The sequence below is a fragment of the Coregonus clupeaformis genome, chromosome 40, assembly GCF_020615455.1.
Source record: "Coregonus clupeaformis isolate EN_2021a chromosome 40, ASM2061545v1, whole genome shotgun sequence".
NCBI lineage: Eukaryota > Metazoa > Chordata > Actinopteri > Salmoniformes > Salmonidae > Coregonus > Coregonus clupeaformis.
In genome coordinates this window covers 2777378-2800857 of record NC_059231.1, presented here as the reverse complement: position 1 = coordinate 2800857, position 23480 = coordinate 2777378, and the positions used below count along the sequence as shown (strand labels likewise).

The 23480-nt window shown below is 43.0% G+C and overlaps 1 protein-coding gene across 1 annotated transcript in view; it reads right to left on the bottom strand.

The window, feature by feature from the left end:
- The window catches only part of LOC121555092 (potassium voltage-gated channel subfamily H member 3), a 169131-nt gene that overhangs the window by 41898 nt on the left and 103753 nt on the right, over nt 1–23480 (bottom strand). The window contains exons 2-3 of the mRNA XM_045211996.1: nt 7309–7542; nt 1582–1716 (exon numbers count right to left, since the gene is read on the bottom strand). Of these exons, the coding sequence (XP_045067931.1) occupies nt 1582–1716; nt 7309–7542 (369 nt within the window). The remainder of the gene's footprint in view (nt 1–1581; nt 1717–7308; nt 7543–23480) is intronic.

Sequence of the window (23480 nt, the reverse complement as noted above, 5' to 3'; positions counted from 1 at the left end):
AATGTGAAGAATAGCATGAGATGAGCTATAAAAAAGCAAATTTCTCTATCTGGCCCATTGCAACATTTGTAGAATTGCAGGAAATTAACTATAAAATGGCTAAATATTCTCTCAGCCTCATGACATATACTTATTTCCCTCATTAAAATGCAAATCAATTTATAACATTTTTGAGATGCGTTTCTCTGGATTTTGTGGTTGTTATTCTGTCTCTCACTGTTCAAATAAACCTACCATTACAATTATAGACTGATCATGTCTTTGTCAGTGGGCAAACGTACAAAATCAGCAGGGGATCAAATACTTTTTTCCCTCACTGTAAGTAATGTCAAACTGTGTAGAATTGCAGGAAATGCATTTAACAAAGTCCCAAAACATTCTGGGGGAGGACCCCGCGTCTACTGTTCGCCCCCTCCAAATATCTACACCAGAATTTTGCCCTTGTGATAACATATAAGAGAGAGAGAGCGAGAGCAGACAACAATAAAGTGTGTAACCTACCAAACAGAACAACCAACTGTCTCAAATACCCGCCCCCCTCCTCTCTCTCAATCTCTTTCTCTGTCTCTCTCTCCCACTTTTCTCTCTCCATCCATCCCTCCCTTCCTCCCTCCCTAATCTATAACAGTGTAACACCTGTATGCTGATGAGGCTCGTTAAAGGTTACAGTCATTACGTCCTTGTGATAAATCACAGAACAGAAAACATTAACACCTCTCTCTCTCCCTCCCTCTCTCTCTCTCTCTCTCTCTCTCTCTCCCTCCATCCTTCTCTCTCTACCTATTCGTCAGCTCTATCTATCTCTCATCATTTCACTCTGTAATTTGTCTGGCTTTAGTAAAAAATGTAGTAACCCTGTGTAGTGTCTGGAACAAAACTGAATCAGCCTCCAGTGAAGCTGAATACAGCTGAATAAAGCTGAGTCCTCTGTAGCCAGATGAGATATGCATTAGAACAATCACAGAGAGTGGCAGAGAGGGAGAATGGCAGAGTTTAGGAGCAGATCAGGTAGTTTCAGGTTTCAACTTTTATTAGTCGTATGTACGGGATAAACATGGTATACACCATCCAACGAATGCTTATTTGCAGGTTCCTTCTCGACAATGCAAAAAACAATAATAAAATATATAAATACGAACATAAAGTAAATGGCTCAGTAGAATAGAATAAACATTTTAGCATAAGTATAAGACAGGAAGGCAAGGGGGAATTGGAAGGCAAGCGTTTAAATAGTATTTAGCTATCATCAAGGTAGCCTTTCTCTGAAGTATACATTTGATAGAGAACAGCTGTAAAAGCTAATTTGACGGTATAAAATAATCAAATACTCAGATCTTTGTATCCTCTCTCCCTGTCTCGGTCTCACTCTCCATTTCTGTTTCTGTCTCTTTCTGTCTCTGTCTCTCTCTATCTTGTCTCTCTCTACTCCCTCCCAAGTTAACCCAAGTTAAGACCTACTCTAACCCAGGTTAACCCATGTTAAGTCAGACTCTAAGCCAAGTTAAGTCAGATTCTAACTCAGGGTAACTCACCAGTCTCGGTGTCTTGCTCTGGGTCCTGGTCTAACCCAGGGTAACTCACCAGTCTCGGGGCCTTGCTCTGGGTCCTGGTCCTTCTTGTTGTCAGTGATGTCCTTGTGGGACACCAGAAACAGCACCACCTCTCCCTTCTCATTCTTAATGGGCACGATGTCCAGCAGACACCAGAACTGGGTACCTGGAACGCAGATAGAGGTGCATATCACTCACTGGAGGCATAGTGGCTCTGAAAGGAGACTACTGCTCACATACTGGTAGAAAAACACAGTGAATCAGGTAAATATTTGTTGTGGCAGATTGGTACAAAAAGAGATGGAGATGATACTGATAAAGATGTATACATCCCAGCTAGCACATAACGTTCTGAGAACCCGATGTTTCTTAGAGCTTGGTGAGAGCGTGGTTGTCCTATAGTTATTTTCCATACAACCTTCCCACAACTTTCTGGGAATGGTTCAGGATAGTTGCTTGGCTTTGGAACATTCTCAGCACTTTTAAGAAACTTGACAAACATTCAGAGAACATGTAGAGAACATTCTAAGAATGTTATTTAAAGTACACACTCACGCACACACGCACACGTCATTCTACTACAAAGTCCATTCCCACAACTAAATCATCTCCAGCTGTCTGTAGAGATTGGAAAAGCTCCTGCCATCTCCTGTAGAGATTGGAAAAGCTACTGACTGCTCTAGCCCAGTATGTTACAATAACAGCAAAACACAGAAAACAACATCTCACTACCTCACTTTATTTTGTTTTGTGTCTCTGGAAGGGCACTCTGTGTATGGAAGTGGTCTGCCAAGTCTTAGTTCAAAACAAGCATGTGTGCATCACGCATGCGTTTTGTCTGTTATTTTGCTAACTCATTTAAATGCTGTGTGGTTGTGTGCATGTCTAGCTTCATATTCTGCACCCTGTCAAAGCCTAGAGCTTCTCTATTAGACACAGTTATTACTGATGGAGAGAGAGACAAATGCAGGATGTCTTTATTAGTGAATAAAAGCTTTTTCATTTTAGGAAGCGTAGTTCCAAAAGGGTCATTCAGAAAGTGAAATGAGTTTGGCCCTAGCTGGCTGCATGAAAACAAATGAGCTAACCAGACCAGATGAATAGTTTGCTAGTCTCTATTCAACTGATGTCATCCATACTTTATGAATGTACATCCTGTTGGATTCTAGCTTGAAATATCCTTATTCATGTTACCATACTATAACTTATTGATGACTTTACATGTATCGGAATAAATATGTTGGGGTCAATGGAGGGTGGATAAGAACTAGGTGTATGGAAAGTTACTGAGTGAGGAATGGGGAGTGCAGAAAGTTTACATTCTGTCAAAACATGGTATTGTTAAATCTCATGGCTCCTAAGGAGGGAGGCAAAGGGCAAAAGACTGGTTTCAGTCACTGATAAGGTAGGCCAGCCGTGGAGTAGGGAGGAGTGAGGAATTCGGCCCGAGGTCGGGTCAGATGAAGTTAGGAGGAACAGTCCTGTTACACACATATACTTACATGCACACAAAGGTTCTAGCAGGAGGTGGGGACATGACTATACCAGTAAGAGGAACTAATTAAGTTCCTGACTAGCAACAGAGATGTATTGAATGTCTAGATGTGCAAGGAGTTGACAGCTGGCAGCTTCATTAAATAGTACCCGCAAAACAGCAGTCTCAACGTCAACAGTGAAGAGGCGAATTGCAAAGAAAAAGCCATATCTCAGACTGGCCAATAAAAATAAAAGATTAAGATGGGCAGTCTGAGATATGGCTTTTTCTTTGCAACTCTGCCTAGAAGGTCAGCATCCCGGAGTCGCCTCTTCACTGTTGACGTTGAGACTGGTGTTTTGCGGGTATTATTTAATGAAGCTGCCAGTTGAGGACCTGTGAGGCGTCTGTTTCTCAAACTAGACACTCTAATGTATTTGTCCTCTTGCTCAGTTGTGCACTGGGGCCTCCCACTCCTCTTTCTATTCTGGTTGCGCTGTTCTGTGAAGGGAGTAGTACACAGCGTTGTATGAGATCTTCAGTTTCTTGGCAATTTCTCGCATGGAATAGCCTTCATTTCTCAGAACAAGAATAGACTGACGAATTTCAGAAGAAAGTTACTTGTTTCTGGCCATTTTGAGCCTGTAATCGAACCCACAATTGCTGATGCTCCAGATACTCAACTAGTCTCAAGAAGGCCAGTTTTATTGCTTCTTTAATCAGCACAACAGTTTTCAGCTGTGCTAACATAATTGCAAAAGGGTTTTCTAATGATCAATTAGCCTTTTAAAATGATAAACATGGATTAGCAAGCACAACGTGCCTTTGGAACACAGGACTGATGGTTGCTGATAATGGGCCTCTGTATGCCTATGTAGATATTCCATAAAAAATCTGCAGTTTCCAGCTAAAATAGCCATTTACAACATTAACAATGTCTACACTGTATTTCTGATCAATTTGATGTTATTTTGATGGACAACAAAATTGCTTTTCTTTCGAAAACAAGGATATTTCTAAGTGACCCCAAACTTTTGAACGGTAGTGTATGTGCTTGTGTAAACATGTCTTTGTCTTAGCAGCTGTTTGACCAAGTGTGTGAATAAATGTTTTCTAGTCATCCGTTTGAGTTTTTACTCTGTTTGTTTAGAACCTAACAATCCATACAATACTTAAGGGCTTGTAAGTAAGCATTTCACGGTAAGGTCGATACCTGTTGTATTCGGCGCATGTGACACATACAATTTGATTTGATTTTATTTGAATCCCCCTTTCTTTACCATACTGTATTGGTTGTTGTGACCAGGGGTGAAAGCAAGTCGGAACGGTCCGGTACAGAGTACCAACAAAATAAATAGTGGGGGTACACCGTACCAGTAAAAAATTAGCCTATCACAATAATTAAAACAAGGATGAAAAGACTACACTATTATTTATCATTAGCGCATGTCAGTGTCAGAGTGAATGGACTTGAAAACCTGTGGAAGTACGATCCAAAATGCGGTGAGGTTAGAAAACAACAGTGACATTTTGCCAAGGCAGAAATGAGTGGCCGAGACGCGCGCGGAGAGCAGTGGACGCATCAATTCAGCTCAAAAGCGTAGCCCTATTTGACAATTGCCGAATGTCATTCATTAAACCTTTTGGTGTTTTGTAACAGATGTCTTGTTCCATTCATCAAATGGCAGGTGCACAGTGCACTGTATGGATGTGGGAATTCTTTTAGAGTGGACGAACGTGCGCAGGTAGCCAGACTCAAAGGAGCCTTTTGTTTAACAATCAGAGGAAACCATCACTGCTGGTTGTGTTTATGCCACATTAAAAGGTAATACATTTTTAAAGTATGTGCACACATAAGAGGTCCCGTACCGGGAAGAAATAAAATCTACTGTCACCCCTGGTTGTGACTGGCAGTGAGAGGTGAGCCATGCTATATCCTCCCAGATGTTTAGCAGGCAGGCAGGAGAGTGACAGAAGAGATCATGTGTAGAGGTGTGAAGTCAGAAGAGAAGAGACTGACCCAGGTCATACAGGTCTGTGAGTCTCTCTCCTCACACTGTGACTATTTACACTAAATACTTTCCCTGTGTTAGGGATGCACACAATCACAGCACCAAATCAGGTGTTGCTAATGTGTGCTTATACAGGTTCAGGAGTAATGCTGGGAAAGGTACTTTCTTGTATACTGGAGCCTCAGAGTGGAATGAGTTGCCTCTGCCCATAAAAACAACGTCCTCTCTGGGCAGCTTTAAAAATAAGGTAAAAAACAGTTTGATGTCTTCTGTGCCCGTATGAATGACCCCTATGATGTAACTGCAATGATGAGACAGATGCTCTTCTTCTTCGTTTTTTGGTTTTATTATCTCGCTGTCATACTGTGTTCATGGTTAAAAACAGATGATGATGATGATGGTGGCAGTGGTGGTGATGAAGACAATGACAAAGATGATGTATAATGATGGTGTGTGTCAGGCATAAATTAGCCTCCTCCAGGCTTTGCTCAGGTGAGGTAAGGCTTTGCTCAGGTGAGGTGATTAATTATTCCATAATTTGACTAATCAATCACCATCAACTACATGAAGGTGCTGGCAGGCAATATTCAACCTGTTATGATAAGCACAACACTGAGACCATATTGAGCACCATAGCATTCACTGTTGAAGCGAAGCAGGGATTCCATAAGCACACAGCTGACCATACACTGATTGCATCCTCTAGGGACTTACACCACAGCGAATAACTGTTGTCTTTGAATCTTCCAAAACTCGTGGCCTAATGCCAATAGTTCCAAATTAGGCCTATACAGCAAATCAAGGGTATTATTGTCACCATAAAAGGTGAATGGAGGGCGCTTTCCAGGCAGAGTTTTAATGCTCGTTCATGGGTGAACAGTTTTATGACAAGTCTGATTTATAACGGGAAACATGCGCATGTATGACATGCGGCAATTTGATAAATCTCAATATTTTGTGTGCGTTTGCAGACTTTTCAGAAATGGCGCACGCATAAATTTAGTGTGAAATGTACTCAACGGTTATAAACGAGGCCCCTGGTGCGGATGCAAGGATTCTTTATCATGCTTTTATTGCCACTCTGCCTTTCAGTGATTCAACTGGAACTTTAAAAACAACCCTGACAAAGTCACGTAACACTGTTTGATGCGGGAGGACATGTTGTGGTTGTACATAAATTGATATAATCAAGATAAAACAGCCTCATATTCATAGAGACAGAGTCCTATTACACGGCTGTTATGGTTAATGCTGTTCTCTCTGTTTCAGGTGGGTGGATTGGTGGATGACATTAGCTGGATTACATGGTGTTCAACACACTGTGTGAATATGGACCTGGACCAGAGGATGAGGGACAGGGCTTAATAACCCTTGAATCATTCTGGAGGCTCAAGTTGTGTCGTGAGGACACAAGCAAGTATACACACACACACACACACACACACACACACACACACACACACACACACACACACACGTACACTCTCTCACACACACACACACACACACACATACACACACACACACAAACACACACACACACGCACACACGCCTTGACGACGGAATTCACAAAACGTTACTACATTTGTTTCTTCTCTCTTCTCCTACCCCAGAGGGCTGTAAAATGTTAATGTATGCATATGCAGTGCCAATAAAGCGCAAAACAACCTTTAATTTGTCTTTTTAAGTCTCACTGAGACTGTCCTCCATTTGGCTGTGCTTGTCTTTGTTTAAGGCTTATTTCTCCCAGTAGCAGCTGTCTAGCCCTGTTCCCAGCCAAGCTAGTTTTCCGACTTTGTCCTGTCTAAAACCAATCGGTCTTCTCTTCAATGTCAGTTCTTTCCTTATCCTCAAATATGATGTGTCCTATGGCCCAGTTCCCTGTCGCCGCTGTCCGTCTCATCAATCTCTGTCCTATTCGCTCTCATCAATAAAAGCACAGATTTATTGATACACTACATAAATTGTTGATTTGTCTTCTTTCCCTGAGTCATCAGTGACAACTCTCTCTCACGCTCGCGTACGCACAGACACACACACATACACACCTACCCCCCTCCCAATACACACACACAACGTTCGCTGCTTCATTCTCAGGAACCTATAAGGCAATGTTGGTGACTAGGGTGTGACCAACTGTCTCTCTGTTTCTCACCTTCCTGGTTTCATCTGAAATGCCACCCTATTCCCTACCTATGAGGCCTCTGGTCAAAAGTAGTGCACTATATAGAGAATAGGGTGTTATTTGGGATACACCCTGTAGTCTCTCACCTCCCTTCTTGTAGAACACCAGCTCTGTCTTAAACTCCCCCCTGTCGTCCAACACCCCTTGGATCTTCGCCGTCAGCTGGTCGCTGGTCTCCGGCCCGTACAGGAAATGACACGCGCAGCTCTTCTGCATCAGCTCGGCGCGGGCGTAGCCGGTCAGCTCACAGAAGCCATCAGAACAGTAGACGATAGGGTAGAGGGACTGCACCTGAGCATTACCCAGGACAAAGTTACTGTCTGTAGGAGTGAGAGAGGGAGGGAGAGGAAAGAGAGGGAGAGAAAGAGAAGAGAAAGGGGGTTATACAACTGAAAAACGGACACACAGGACATGTTGTATAGCTCTCAAACGGTCCATTATCAGCTCAGATCATTTGAGTTTCAGGTTCGTTTTCATTCCAGCAACTTTTCTTTTCGTTAGCAGCAGGGAATCATCAGCCTTGTATTGGGACATCCTCACTGTGCACCAGGAACATTAGCAGCAGGGAATCATCAGCCTTGTATTGGGACATCCTCACTGTGCACCAGGAACGTTAGCAGCAGGGAATCATCAGCCTTGTATTGGGACATCCTCACTGTGCACCAGGAATGTTAGCAGCAGGGAATCATCAGCCTTGTATTGGGACATCCTTACTGTGCACCAGGAATGGGAAATTAATCATAACAAGAGCTGGGGCAGCATGTAGCCTAGTGGTTAGAGCGGTGGGCAAGTAACCGAAAGGTCACTGGTTTGAATCTCTGAGCCCACTAGGTGAATAATCTGTCAATGTGCACTTGAGCAAGAAACGTAACCCTGATTGCTCATGTATGTTGCTCTGGGTAAGAGAGTCTGCTAAATGACTAAAATGTAAATGTAATCTTCAGACAAGCTGAGAAAGAGAAACATAAGGGGACGGCCCAATGTAAACAGACATGCTAAAATGTCCTGTTCTTTCATTAGAGTTTCATTGAAAACCCAGAACAGATTTGGTAATTCCACTAACAATGCCTCATGCAGGGACAAACATGCCCTGGCTTGAACCTCCATTTGTTGTGTTGATGTGTCTGGTCTCTTCTCGTGGAGAGGGAGGAAGTGTATGTGTTGGTTCACTCACTTGTGTGTTATGTGCCTGTCTCTTCGGGTGTGTGTGTGTTAGGCTGACTGGAAAATGTAATCTGTCCCTTCTCTATTCATGAAAATGTTTTCCTGCGGCAATCAAATGGAAGAATATTCCTTTTGAGTATTACTTTCTGCCCGGGTGTTCATATTGATCAATTGATCACAGGGCTCCTGTGGGAGCTGCTTGTTTAAATATTTCACTGTGTAATGGTACTGGAGGGGAGAGTGCTGGATTCTGCTGTGTGCTCTGTGTACTGTGTAGATAGATGTTTGATGGAGGCACTAAATTGATTTGAGAGCTGTAATGAAGTGTGGGGAGAAGGAAGGAGGGAACTAATCAAATCCATGAGACATGTTCATAAACAGGATGTCAACACACCTGATTATGTGTGAGGGGGTGTGTTGGGGGGGTGATGAATGTGTGTGTAGAGAGAAAGAGAGAGAGAAAGAGAGAGAGAGAGGATAACCTCTCATTTTCTTTTCCACATCTTTCTCACCCTTCTCTCTCTCTCTCTGTGTCTGTGTGTGTGTGTGTGAGAGAGAAAGAGAGAGAGAGAGAGAGAGGCTGAGTGGGAACGAGAAAAAGGAGACAGAAACTCACAGTCAGATAGAAGCCAAAAACTGGAGGCAGGGTGGGAGGCAGAGTGGGAGGTAGGGTGGGAGGCAGGGTGGGGGGTAGGGTGGGAGGTAGGGTGGGAGGTAGGGTGGGAGGCAGGGTGGGAGGTAGGGTGGGAGGCAGGGTGGGAGGCAGGGTGGGCGGTAAGGTGGGAGGCAGGTTGGGAGGCAGGGTGGGAGGTAGGGTGGGAGGCAGGGTGGGAGGTAGAGTGGGAGGCAGGGTGGGAGGTAGGGTGGGAGGCAGGGTGGGAGGCAGGGTGGGAGGCAGGGTGGGAGGTAGGGTGGGAGGCAGGGTGGGAGGCAGGGTGGGAGGTAGGGTGGGAGGCAGGGTGGGAGGTAAGGTGGGAGGTAAAGCATAGCTGGCAGCTCTGATCTGATGGAGCCAGTGAGTTTAGCCATCCCTCAATGTACCAGTTAAGGTTGTGCTATCTCCTTACATCTCCTCATATCTCCCAGAGTGTGTCCCAAATGACAACCTATTCCCTATATAGTTCACTATATTTGACCTATAGGGGATGAGAAAAGTAGTGCACTATAAAGGGAATAGGGTGCCATTTGGGGCACAAGCTCAGTGTGGTTGGATGTTGTAGCACTAGGCCTATTTGGGCTGCCTGGGATAGGACTCCCTGGGGGCACACTGAACACTCAGAGAACTCTCAGAGGACAACCAGATGGCCCTCACTGATCACTGGCCTGGGGAGAGGAGCAGGCATCAGGTGTGTATATGGGAGAGAGAGAGAAAGTGTGTGTGTGTGTATGTGTGTATGTGTAGGTTAAGTACTGTTCAAAGGGATCAGCCCATCAGTCAACTGAGGAAATCCATCAAGTTATCTTAATCACTCGCTAATGTAACGTTAGGCTACGCTAACAATAATGCCAACCAGGAGACACAGGAATCTGTGTGGCCACTCTCCTTGTGATGTACATTTTACATTTACATTTTAGTCATTTAGCAGACGCTCTTATCCAGAGCGACTTACAGTTAGTGCATACATTATTATTTTTCATACCCCCTGTGGGAATCGAACCCACAACCCTGGCGTTGCAAACGCCATGCTCTATCAACTGAGCTACATCCCTGCCAGCCATTCCCTCCCCTACCCTGGACGACGCTGGGCCAATTGCACGCCGCCCCATGTAGAGATGTTTAACAGCAAATCCACATGGAAACTGATCCCATTACAGTCCTGAGACGGGCAAGTAAACATCCAGTCATTGGTTTCTTAAATAATCAGCGTCTAGTTGATCACTTCTAGCTCCTTGCTAGCTGTTGCCTGGATACAGTTTCCATATTAAAAAGCAAGACCTGCTAATTGCATTGATCTCTCTCTTTCTCTTCTCTCTCGCTTTCCTCTCTTTCTGACACCCTCTTTCTCTGTCTCTCTGTCTCTCTCTCTCTCTCTCTCTCTCTCTCTCCCCTCTGTCTCTGCTCTCTCTCTCTCTCTCTCTCTCTCTCGCTCTTTCCTCTCTCTCTCTTCTCTCTCTCTCTCTCTCTCTCTCGTCTCTGTCTCTCTCTCTCTCTCTCTCTCTCTCTCTCTCTCTCTGCTTCTCTCTCCCTCTCTCTCTCTCTCTCTCTCTCTCTCTCTGTCTCTGTCTCTATCTCTCTGTCTCTCTCTCAATTAAATTTCAATTCAATTCAATTTCAATTTAAGGGCTTTATTGGCATGGGAAACATATGTTACCATTGCCAAAGCAAGTGAAGTAGATGGTAAACAAAAGTGAAATAAACAATAAATATTAACAGTAAGCATTACACTCAGAAGTTCCAAAAGAATAAAGACATTTCAAATGTCATATTATGTCTATATACAGTATTGTAACAATGTGCAAATAGTTAAAGTACAAATGGGAAAATAAATAAACATAAATATGGCTTGTATTTACAATGGTGTTTGTTCTTCACTGGTTGCCCTTTTCTTGTGGCAACAGGTCACAAATCCTGCTGCTGTGATGGCACACTGTGGTATTTCACCCAGTAGATAACGGAGTTTATCAAAATTGGGTATGTTTTCGAATTCTTTGTGGATCTGTGTAATCTGAGGGAAATACAGTATGTGTCTCTGATATGGTCATGCATTTGGCAGGAGGTTAGGAAATGCGCCACCTCCTGAGTGGCGCAGTGGTAGAGATCCTGGTTCGAATCCAGGCTCTGTCGTAGCCGGCCGCGACCGGGAGACCCATGGGGTGGCGCACAATTGGCCCAGGGTAGGGGAGGGAATGGCCGGCAGGGATGTAGCTCAGTTGGTAGAGCATGGCGTTTGCAACGCCAGGGTTGTGGGTTCGTTTCCCACGGGGGGTATAAAAAAAAGAATGTATGCACTCACTAACTGTAAGTCGCTCTGGATAAGAGCGTCTGCTAAATGACTAAAATGTAAATGAAGTGCAGCTCAGTTTCCACCTCATTTTGTGGGCAGTGTGCACATAGCCTGTCTTCTCTTGAGAGCCAGGTCTGCCTACGACGGACTATCTCAATAGCAAGGCTATGCTCACTGAGTCTGTACATAGTCAAAGCTTTCCTTAAGTTTGGTTCAGTCAAAGTGGCCAGGTATTCTGCCTCTGTGTACTCTCTATTTAGGGCCAAATAGCATTCTAGTTTGCTCAGTTTTTTTGTTAATTCTTTCCAATGTGTCAAGTAATTATATTTTTGTTTCCTCATGATTTGGTTGGGTCTAATTGTGTTGTTGTCCTGGGGCTCTGTGGGGTCTGTTTGTGTTTGTGAACAGAGCCCCAGGACCAGCTTGCTTAGGGGACTCTTCTCCAAGTTAATCTCTCTGTAGGTGATGGCTTTGTTATGGAAGGTTTGAGAATCGCTTCCTTTTAAGTGGTTATAGAATTTAACGGCTCTTTTCTGGATTTTGATCATTATGTCCCATTTTGTGAATTCTTGGTTGGTGAGCGGACCCCAGACCTCACAACCATAAAGGGCAATAGGTTATATAACTGATTCAAGTATTTTTAGCCAGATCCTAATTGGTATGTAGAATTTTATGTTCCTTTTGATGGTGTAGAAGGCCCTTCTTGCCTTGTCTCTCAGATCATTCACAGCTTTGTGGAAGTTACCTGTGGCGCTGATGTTTAGGCCGAGGTATGTATAGTTTTTATGTGCTCTAGGGCAACGGTGTCTAAATGGAATTTGTATTTGTGGTCCTGGCAACTGGACCTTTTTTGGAACACCATTATTTTTGTCTTACTGAGATTTACTGTCAGGGCTCAGGTCTGACAGAATCTGTGCAGAAGATCTAGGTGCTGATGTAGGCCCTCCTTGGTTGGTGACAGAAACACCAGATCATCAGCAAAAATTAGACATTTTACATCAGATTCTAGTAGGGTGAGGCCGGGTGCTGCAGACTGTTCTAGTGCCCTCGCCAATTCGTTGATATATATGTTGAAGAGGGTGGGACTTAAACTGCATCCCTGTCTCACCCCACGGCCCTGTGGAAAGAAACGTGGGTTTTTTGCCAATTTTAACCGCACACTTGTTGTTTGTGTACATGGATTTTATAATGTCGTATGTTTCCCCCCCAACCCCACTTTCCATCAATTTGTATAGCAGAACCTAATGCCAAATTGAGTGAAAAGCTTTTTTGAAATCAACAAAGCATGAGAAGACTTTGCCTTTGTTTTGGTTTGTTTGTTTGTCAATTAGGGTGTGCAGGGTGAATACGTGGTCTGTCGTACGGTAATTTGGTAAAAAGCCTATTTGACATTTGCTCAGTACATTGTTTTCACTGAGGAAATGAACTAGTCTGCTGTTAATGATAATGCAGAGGATCTTCCCAAGGTTGTTGTTGACGCATATCCCACGGTAGTTATTGGGGTCAAATTTGTCTCCACTTTTGTGGATTGGGGTGATCAGTCCTTGGTTCCAAATATTGGGGAAGATGCCAGAGCTAAGGATGATGTTAAAGAGTTTAAGTATAGCCAATTGGAATTTGTGGTCTGAATATTTTATCATTTCATTGAGGATACCATCAACACCACTCTCTGTCTCTGTCTCTGTCTCTGTCTCTGTCTCTCTCTCTCGCTCCCTCTCTCTGTCTCTCTCTATCTCTCTCTCTCTCTCGCTCTCTCTGTTTCTCTCTCTCTCTCCTCATTACTGACTCCGTAATGTGATACAGATTCAGACATGACTGTACTGAAGTAATTGATGTCTCTAACATTCCCTATGATACCACTCACTGCTCTCCCTCTCTCCCTCTCTCCCTCTCTTCCTCTCTTTCTCCTCCTCTTTTTCCTTACAATAATGTTTTTTTTTATGAGGGTAAAACCCTTTTGAGTTCCATGTAGAACCCTTTACACAGATGGTTCTACATGGAACCCCAAAACGGGTTCTCCTATAGGGACAGCCGAAGAACCCTTTTGGAACCCTTTATTCTAAGAGTTCAAGCTGTTGTTACATCTAAGGGTTGGCCCCTGTACAGCCAGTCTATGTTTATGAATCCAGTCAAGCGAAGGCCATATACAGTGCCTTCAGAAAGTATTCATACCCCTTCACTTATTCCACATTTTGTTGTGTTACTGTCTGAATTCAAAAGGTATTAAATATATATTTTTTCTCACCCATCTACACACAATATATCATAATGACAAAGTGAAAACATGTTTTTAGACATTTTTGAAAATGTATTAAACATGAAATACAGAAATATCTAATTTACATAATTATTCATACCCCTGATTCAATACACATTAGAATCGCCTTTGGCAGCGATTACACCTGTGAGTCTTTCAGGGTAATTCTCTAAGAGCTTTGCACACCTGGATTGTACAATATTTGCACATTATTCTTTTACAAATTATTCAAGCTCTGTCAGGTTGGTTGATGATCATTTTTAGACAGCCATTTGCAAGTCTTGCTATAGTTTTTCAAGCCGATTTAAGCAAAAGGCCACTCAGGAACATTCAATGTCGTCTTGGTAAGAAACTTGAACCAGGTTTTCCTCTAGGATTTTGCCTGTGCTTAGCTCTATTCCGTTTCTTTTCATCCTAAAAAACTCCAATGTCATGCATACCCATAACATGATGCAGCCACCACCATGCTTGAAAATATGAAGAGTGGTACTCAGTGATGTGTTGTGTTGGATTTGCCCCAAACATAATGCTTTGTATTCTTTGCCATTTTTTTTTCTGTTTTACTTTAGGGCGTTGTTGCAACCAGGATGCATGTTTTGGAATATTTTGATTCTGTACAAGCTTCCTTCTCTGTCATTTAGGTTAATATTGTGGAGTAACTACAATGTTGTTGATCCATCCTCAGTTTTCTCCTATCACAGCCATTAAACTCTGTAACTGTTTTAAAGTCCCTGAGAGATTTCCTTCCTCTCTGGCAACTGAGCTAGGATGGACGCCTGTATCTTTGTAGTGACTAGGTGTATTGATACACCATCCAAAGTTTAATTAATAACTTCACCATGCTCAAAGGGATGTTCAATGTTATTTTTTATTTTTTTTACCCATCTACCAATAAGTGCCCTTTTTGCGAGGCATTAGAAAACCTAACTGGTCTTTGTGGTTGAATCTGTGTTTGAAATTCACTGCCCGACTGAGGGACCTTCCAGATAATAGTATGTGTTGGGTACAGATGAGGTAGTCATTCAAAAATCATGTTAAATACCATTATTGCACACAGAGTGAGTCTATGCAACTTATTATGTGACTTGTTAAGCAAATCTTTACTCCTGAACTTATTTAGGCTTATCAAGACATTTCAGCTTTTCATTTTGAATGAATTTGTAAAACATTCTAAAAACATAATTCCACTTTGACATTATGGGGAATTGTGTGTAGGCCAGTGACACAAAATCTCAATTTAAATTCAGGCTGTGGCACAACAAAATGTGGAAAAGTCAAGGCGTGTGAATACTTTCTGAAGGCAATGGAAGTATGGTGACAGAGGGCAACCTTGTTTTACGCCTCTTTTTAACAAGACTGTGTCTTTGTATTGCCCCCCTGGCTCCTGCTTCAGTAGGAGAGAGATCAGTTCCTCTTTTTGTGTGTCTGACAGTCTGCCCTTTATTTACGAGTAATTAAAACATGATTGTAATGGATCATTCAGTAGTTCATAAAAAGTTTGATATACTGTGTCTCTATTGGAATGCCATCAAGGCAAGGAGTTTCCCAGTCTCAAAGGAATCAAATGCCAACCATAATTCATCCTGTGTAATTAGGCCTTCACAAGTTTTTGTTTGTGTCAGCGATTGTTTAACATTATTTTTGGGGAGAAGGATATCACAAAACTCATCAGGAACTTGACAAGAGAACATTTGTTGAAAATATTTTACTTTCTCATTCAAAATCTCCTTTGGTGTGATAAGGCTTTCTCCATCGTTTGTAACTATTTTCTGTGGGTTATGTTTGGTCGCGTTTCTATATTGAAGGTTTAGGAAAAACTTGCTCTGGTTTTTAGATAAGTGAAACCCGATCTTTCCTGAATAAGTTCCTCAAACTGCGTCTAGATTATTCAGTGCTTCTGTAGTACATTTATCAACACCATTAATGCGTAATGTTAGATTTGATATTTCTGTTGTAAGTCGGTTACTGATACAGTTTTTGTTTTGGGGATGAAAATTGAATTGAATGGCCTCTAAAAGCACATTTAAAGTGGGTCTGCTGAACCTGTATTGTGCAAGAAAAAGTATATTGGGCAACAGTTGACTGGATGAATGAATACATATGAACAAAAGCTGAGGTGCTCTTGACAACAGCCCCCTAAGTATTGTTGTCACGCCCTGGCTCTGGGGACTCTTATATGTTGAGCCAGGGTGTGTAGGTTTCATTGTTTAGTTTTCTAGGTTGTGTTCTAGTTCGTGTATTTCTATGTTGGCCAGGGTGGTTCCCAATCAGAGGCAGCTGTAGCTTGTTGTCTCTGATTGGGGACCATACTTAGGCAGCCTGTTTGGCACTGTTTATTGTGGGATCTTGTTCCGTAAGGTTTGTTTTGGTGTTAACCTAGGACTTCACGTATCGTTTGGTTTGGTTTGTTGTTTTGTTCGTGAGTTGTGTACAACACGTAATAAAGTATGTACGCTTACCACGCTGCGCCTTGGTCCGCTTCATCTAACGACGATCGTGACAATTGTCCAGGCTCTGGAATCAAAGCGCTGTACTTCAGTCGGTGACTAGAGTGAAATTAGGTTTTTAAAATGGCAGTTGAAAGGGTGTCAAGAGAAACAACAAGTTAGAAAGCCACAGTGTTCTGTTCTTGTTATTCCCTTGATGTGTTTGTGTGTGTGTGTGGGGGGGTGCACGTGCATGCGTGCGTGCCTGTATTGTGTCCTAAATTGATAAGTACATGATAATAATAAACTAATTGTAACACCCCTAGCTAGTTTAGTCTGGACATTAATAATCAGTGTTGGGACAGTGACCCGTGAAGGCCATGTTAGATCTATAACCCATGGGATGTTATCACAACTTAGTTTGCAAACACTGCATGAAATATGTATTCAATACATGGACTGTATATTTAATGACCCAGGCCTCCTTTTTACACATGATATACATTTGTACGCCGGGTGTCTGAACTGCGTCAGGCTCTTTATTATCTTTCTTAACTTAGTCATTGGACCTGCTTTTCCCTGCGTTACGGACGTGTGCACATGATGTGTGTATACAGAGACATTTGAGGACTATGTGGTTAAGCTCTAACTCTATAGCATGTCAAACTGTGTAGAATTGCAGGAAATGCTTTTGATAAAATAAAAACAAATTCTGGGGGAGGACCCCTGGACCCCCCAGTTTGTCCCCCTCAAATATCTACATCACAATTTTGCCCATGTGATAAGAGATGAGAGAGAGCAGACAAAAAAAAAATAGTGTGTAACCTACCAAACAGATTAACCAAGTGTCTCAAATTCTCTCTCTCTCTCTCTCTCTCTCTCTCTCTCTCTCTCTCTCTCTCTCTCTCTCTCTCTCTCTCTCTCTCTCTCTCTCTCTCTCTCTCTCTCTCTCTCTCTCTCTCTCTCTCTCTCTCTCTCTCTCTCTCTCTCTCTCTCTCTCTCTCTCTTGCTCTCACTCTCTCTCTCTCTTAGATGTGCAGTGCCGTCAGCCATCAAACATTGAGCTAATTACTGATCCACTGACAGCCTCACTAACCCCTACAAACATCTTTACTTGCGCCTAACGAGTACAAAATCATTCTATCACATATACAAAGGGAAGCCATATCAATGTCTTCAAGACATCAATAACATCAATATCTCTGAATATGTATCAACCCCTATCAAGCCCTTCAATTTGAGCCCAAACAGACAGTTAGTGTCAAGCCCCTCAATCTGAGCCAAGACAGACAGTTAGTGTCAAGCCTCTCAATCTGAGCCCAAACAGACAGTAAGTATCAAGCCCCTCAATCTGAGCCAAACAGACAGTTAGTATCAAGCCAAGCCAAGCCAGTCGTCAAGCCCCTCAATCCGTCTGCTTGCTGTTGTTTTCCCTGTCACGTACACTACAGTAACTAATCAATTAAGCCTATTGATTAGTTATTGATAAGCTGGGATATTCCACACACCAGGTAAAACAGGTTCTTTATTAGCCTCATGTTAAAAGACAAGGATGGAACACTAGATCCACTGAGCTCCATGATGAGGGCCCCACTGCTGCTGTCCTAGACGGATCAATGGATCTAGTCTTCTGTGGCTATCTAGCCTGGTGGTGTCCAGAGTGTGTCTCTCTCTCTCTCTCTCTCTCTCTCTCTCTCTCTCTCTCTCTCTCTCTCTCTCTCTCTCTCTCTCTCTCTCTCTCTCTCTCTCTCTCTCTCTCTCTCTCTCTCTCTCTCTCTCTCTCTCTCTCTCTCTCTCTCTCTCTCTCTCTCTCTCTCTCTCTCTCTCTCTCTCTCTCTCTCTCTCTCTCTCTCTCTCTCTCTCTCACATGTTCAGCGACAAAGACATCAGGATTCTAGGCTACTGACTCTTATGTAACTGTGCAGGATTCCAGTCCCATTGAAACAGACTCTGCATGTTGTGCTTCACTGTGTGCAGATTGTGATTGTGCAGAGGGAAATATGATATGAGCCGTACTACTGATGGTTTGTGTGTATGTGTATGTGTGTGTGTGTGTGTGTGTGTGTTTGTGTGTCTGTGTCTGATGCCTGTTGCCTGACTGGCTAGATATTGGTTTGCCTGGTAATCAAAGCGCTTTTGAAGGATACCTCTGCAGAAGCTTTGAAAAGTGGAAAGCGAGGGGGAGAGCTGTTTGAACACGAAAAGTGCATCTCTCACAGGCACACGCACACGCACACACACACGCTACTCATGCGTGAGTCTGCTATGGTGCAGAATGTCAGTGTGTGTGTGCTTGTGTGTGAGAGATAGGGAATAAATGCAAATGTGCAGTGGCATCCAAAAGCATTCAAAGCAGAATCCCTAAACCATTGGCATCTGCCATGAAAACCAAACCAAAACGAACATTAGAATGTGGGGTGCTTTTTAGTTTGAAGCGTGTCCCTGGACTGTCTGTTTCTAAAAATAGAAGGTGTAAAACTGGGGGTTGGACATTAGAGAGCAAGCAATTTCTCAGCACTGAGAGACTTGTGAGAGCAGGGTGGGCGAGCAGTGTGTCCGTCAGGCTGGCTTGCCTGGGCTACTGTGTGTGTGTGTGTGTGTGCATACGTGTGCTAGCTGGCCTGGTAGTGAATTTTAAGACCCCCATCAGCATCTTGTCCCCAACCCCCCCAGGCCCCGCCAAGGCCCTCATAAGTGGAGGTACCGGCCCCCGCACCAAACAACACTGACTGCACGGCACAGAGAGCAGGGCGAAAGGGACTCCAATAGACAAATGTGGTGTGTGTGTGTGTGTGGGGGGGGTAAGAAAGATAAAGGAAAATGAAAGAAATAGACAAAAGGAAGACTACAGACAATTACAGAGCTACAATAGACTTAGACTACCATTGGGTGCTTCTGTACAAATGAAAGTGGTTGTAATCTCCAGCTCTGGCCCTGTGCTGTCTAAGTGTAGTTTATAACGCAGTTTCGGGAGGAGAGCTTTAAACTTTAGATGACACATCTAATCCACAGCGTGAACTTCCATATATGGGCACCGACATTCATTTTGGACCGTGGCCCTGTAACAGGAAATCCATTTATGGTCCCAGACACCCATATTAGAATGCGGACTATTAGCAAGGAACTCCATATATGGACATAGAGCTGTGACCATGCCAATCTGTTCACCTGCATCCAATCTTCATTAGCCACAAGCCTGCCTCACTCACCTGAATACCCTTGCTTAATCAACCCCCCTCATACTATTTAAACGGCATCCATCGTCACACCTCTGTAGGAAAAATATATATAATAATAATAATAATAATAAAATAAATAAATAAATAAATAATAAAATAGAAGAAAAAAAATATTGGAGAATTTGAATATTGTCCAAAAGAATAGAAAATTGAGCAAAGTAGCATACAGTGGTGAGAATGTTCCTTCTTATCTTGTAGGAGTATGTTTTGTTAATTAGGAGCAGCTAATTGTATTACCAATTTTGAAGAATCCATTTGAGATATCCAAACTGGTGGAGAGAGTGCTGGGTAAAGTGAAGGCTGTGAGGATCAGAAGGGGCGTGTGATGCGTCTCACCCGATTTGAGAAGTTTGTGTCCTGTGTGTCTCTTCGGAAAAGAAAGTGAAGAGTATCTCTGTTCTTTAGTTTTTTTTATATGGAATCTCTCCCTACTCAAGTGTAGTTGGGATATATAAACTAGAGTCAGCGCATTTGTTCCAAGACCAATGCAGTGTGATCACCGTGAAGCTTTTGGACATGCTTCAAGTGTTTGCAGAAGGGAGAAGCTGAGATGTCCAAGTTGTGGAAAAGATTGTATCATGTGTTATAAAAGTGATGAAAATGTGACATGTTGCAATTGTGGTGAGAACCATGAAGCCACGTCTTTGGAATGACCCACAAGGGTGAAAGAGAATGAGGTGGCCAAAGTGAGGGCTGTCCAGAGCATTTCATATGCAGCGGCTGTTAAAAGGGTTGAGGGTTAAAATGGTGCTCCGGAAGAGTCCGTGGTGGTGGATAGGCCTTCACTGAAGGCTGCAGGTTAAGACGGTGGACTTTGTAGCCTTTATAACTATGGTGATTAATGGCACTGCCAAGGTGGAGAGGAAGTCCAGGAAAATAGATAAATCATGTGGATGCGGCGGAAAAGTTCCTGGAACTGAAAGACTTCTCGGCGGAGGAGTTGCATGGAGTATGGTCACAAGCCGTACCTCCCTCTCAGGTCTTAGAGCATGAGAAGGGAGATGTGTAGATGGAAGGAAGAAGTGTGAGGTTTGGTTTTGTCAGTGTTATTTTTTTATTTTATTTTATTTTTATTTTTATTTTGGGTGGATTAAGTTAGTCACGTATTGGTTTTATTTGTACCTTTTCTTTTCTTTTTTTACCGTGTCCCGTTGGTGGCAGTAATACCTTTTTGAGTTGTAGTTTGCCATAAAACCCACAGAAGAAGATGAAGAACTCCTTTGTACATCTGCCTAACAAACAGTATGTACTGCTAGTTCATGCTGAGCCATTGACCCACCACCCTGTCCTCCTCCCCATCGAGTCACCCGCCAGGCTTTCTGCACAACGGCGGGCCAGCTCAACCCCGGTCCATGACCGGGGGCTGGTGCCACCAGCATGAGGGCGAGCATAGTGATGGGAAACTGAGGCTTTCTGAGGCTCCGGCACTTTCACCAAAATGTGGTGAAAAACGGTTAATTACTCTGCACTTCTTTTTCTGTTCACAATGCACCTTAGTGACACCTACTGGTCAACAATAAACAGCAGCGTGTGATTATCAGAGACGTTTTTCTTCTCAGCAAAACTCTGTGGCACAGCAGTAAGTTGTTGGCTTTAGTAGCCTATAATCACTTGGAATATCAGGTGTGCATCTTATATCATGTTTCTCCTTTTGCTTTTAAGTTGACTATTTAAAAAAAATGTAATCTATGGCATTATTTAGGATGCTTAAGACAGAAGCTTATACTACACTAAATAACACGAATTAATTGAACAACAGTGCAGAAAGTATGGTTTCACATAAAACCATTTTCTAAATAGTGTGCCTTTAACAGAGTTTGACCTCATACCCTCACGTCCCTGAATGTTCCATAGTTCCCTACTCTACCTGCTAAGCTAAGCTACTAGGTGAAATATTTTGTACAAAATCCTAACTATATTTGTAAGTATGGTGTCCAGTTGAGGTCGGTGTTTGAAAGCAGCTTGGAATTGAAGAAAGCACCGGAACCATGGCAAAATCTGTGGGATCTCGCACTTCGCAACAAACGAAAAAAAAAAAAGGAGAGACTCTCACGAACCCGATGGTGTTCTCCGTTTCGCTCTACGACCCCCAGAAGTGGCATGGGACTCGTCTAAATGTAACCCATACAAATGATTGGAATTATGGAGGTAGTTTTGTGCCAACAAAATACTTTTAAGAATGAACAAGTGTAACAGGGTTGGTTATGTTTCCACTTGCCTCTAAAGAAATGTGTATTTAATGTTCAAGCATTCTTATTGGTTGGTTCAACTCTGATGATAATAAGGCGTGTTGTGATTGGCCCCGCTTGCAGCTAGGGGGAGATCGTGAACGTCAGGTCTTCCCAGTATGAAAATGTGATGCAAGGGGTAGGTCATGTTCTGAATACTGTTTTATATTTTACAATGTGTACAAGGTTGCTGTACGTTACTGATTTATACCTGTGTGGGTATACAGTGGGGGAAAAAAGTATTTAGTCAGCCACCAATTGTGCAAGTTCTCCCACTTAAAAAGATGAGAGAGGCCTGTAATTTTCATCATAGGTACACGTCAACTATGACAGACAAATTGAGAGAAAAAAATCCAGAAAATCACATTGTAGATTTTATTTGCAAATTATGGTGGAAAATAAGTATTTGGTCACCTACAAACAAGCAAGATTTCTGGCTCTCACAGACCTGTAACTTCTTCTTTAAGAGGCTCCTCTGTCCTCCACTCGTTACCTGTATTAATAGCACCTGTTTGAACTTGTTATCAGTATAAAAGACACCTGTCCACAACCTCAAACAGTCACACTCCAAACTCCACTATGGCCAAGACCAAAGAGCTGTCAAAGGACACCAGAACCAAAATTGTAGACCTGCACCAGGCTGGGAAGACTGAATCTGCAATAGGTAAGCAGCTTGGTTTGAAGAAATCAACTGTGGGAGCAATTATTAGGAAATGGAAGACATACAAGACCACTGATAATCTCCCTCGATCTGGGGCTCCACGCAAGATCTCACCCCGTGGGGACAAAATGATCACAAGAACGGTGAGCAAAAATCCCAGAACCACACGGAGGGACCTAGTGAATGACCTGCAGAGAGCTGGGACCAAAGTAACAAAGCCTACCATCAGTAACACACTATGCCGCCAGGGACTCAAATCCTGCAGTGCCAGACGTGTCCCCCTGCTTAAGCCAGTACATGTCCAGGCCCGTCTGAAGTTTGCTAGAGTGCATTTGGATGATCCAGAAGAGGATTGGGAGAATGTCATATGGTCAGATGAAACCAAAATAGAACTTTTTGGTAAAAACTCAACTCGTCGTGTTTGGAGGACAAAGAATGCTGAGTTGCATCCAAAGAACACCATACCTACTGTGAAGCATGGGGGTGGAAACATCATGCTTTGGGGCTGTTTTTCTGCAAAGGGACCAGGACGACTGATCCGTGTAAAGGAAAGAATGAATGGGGCCATGTATCGTGAGATGTTGAGTGAAAACCTCCTTCCATCAGCAAGGGCATTGAAGATGAAACGTGGCTGGGTCTTTCAGCATGACAATGATCCCAAACACACCGCCCGGGCAACGAAGGAGTGGCTTCGTAAGAAGCATTTCAAGGTCCTGGAGTGGCCTAGCCAGTCTCCAGATCTCAACCCCATAGAAAATCTTTGGAGTGAGTTGAAAGTCCGTGTTGCCCAGCGACAGCCCCAAAACATCACTGCTCTAGAGGAGATCTGCATGGAGGAATGGGCCAAAATACCAGCAACAGTGTGTGAAAACCTTGTGAAGACTTACAGAAAACGTTTGACCTGTGTCATTGCCAACAAAGGGTATATAACAAAGTATTGAGAAACTTTTGTTATTGACCAAATACTTATTTTCCACCATAATTTGCAAATAAATTCATAAAAAATCCTACAATGTGATTTTCTGGAATTTGTTTTCTCATTTTGTCTGTCATAGTTGACGTGTACCTATGATGAAAATTACAGGCCTCTCTCATCTTTTTAAGTGGGAGAACTTGCATAATTGGTGGCTGACTAAATACTTTTTTTCCCCACTGTATGGTACCTGTTAGGGATTGAGGGGCTTTCTGGGATGTGCTTTGGCATATGATTGCTGTAGATAAGTGTGTTAGCTAGCATACACCGACATAATGGTCACATAAGCCCACTGCTAACACAGTTGCCTTCATGCTACAGATTTTGCCATCGACAGCCATCCATATCATTAAGGCCTGCACAAC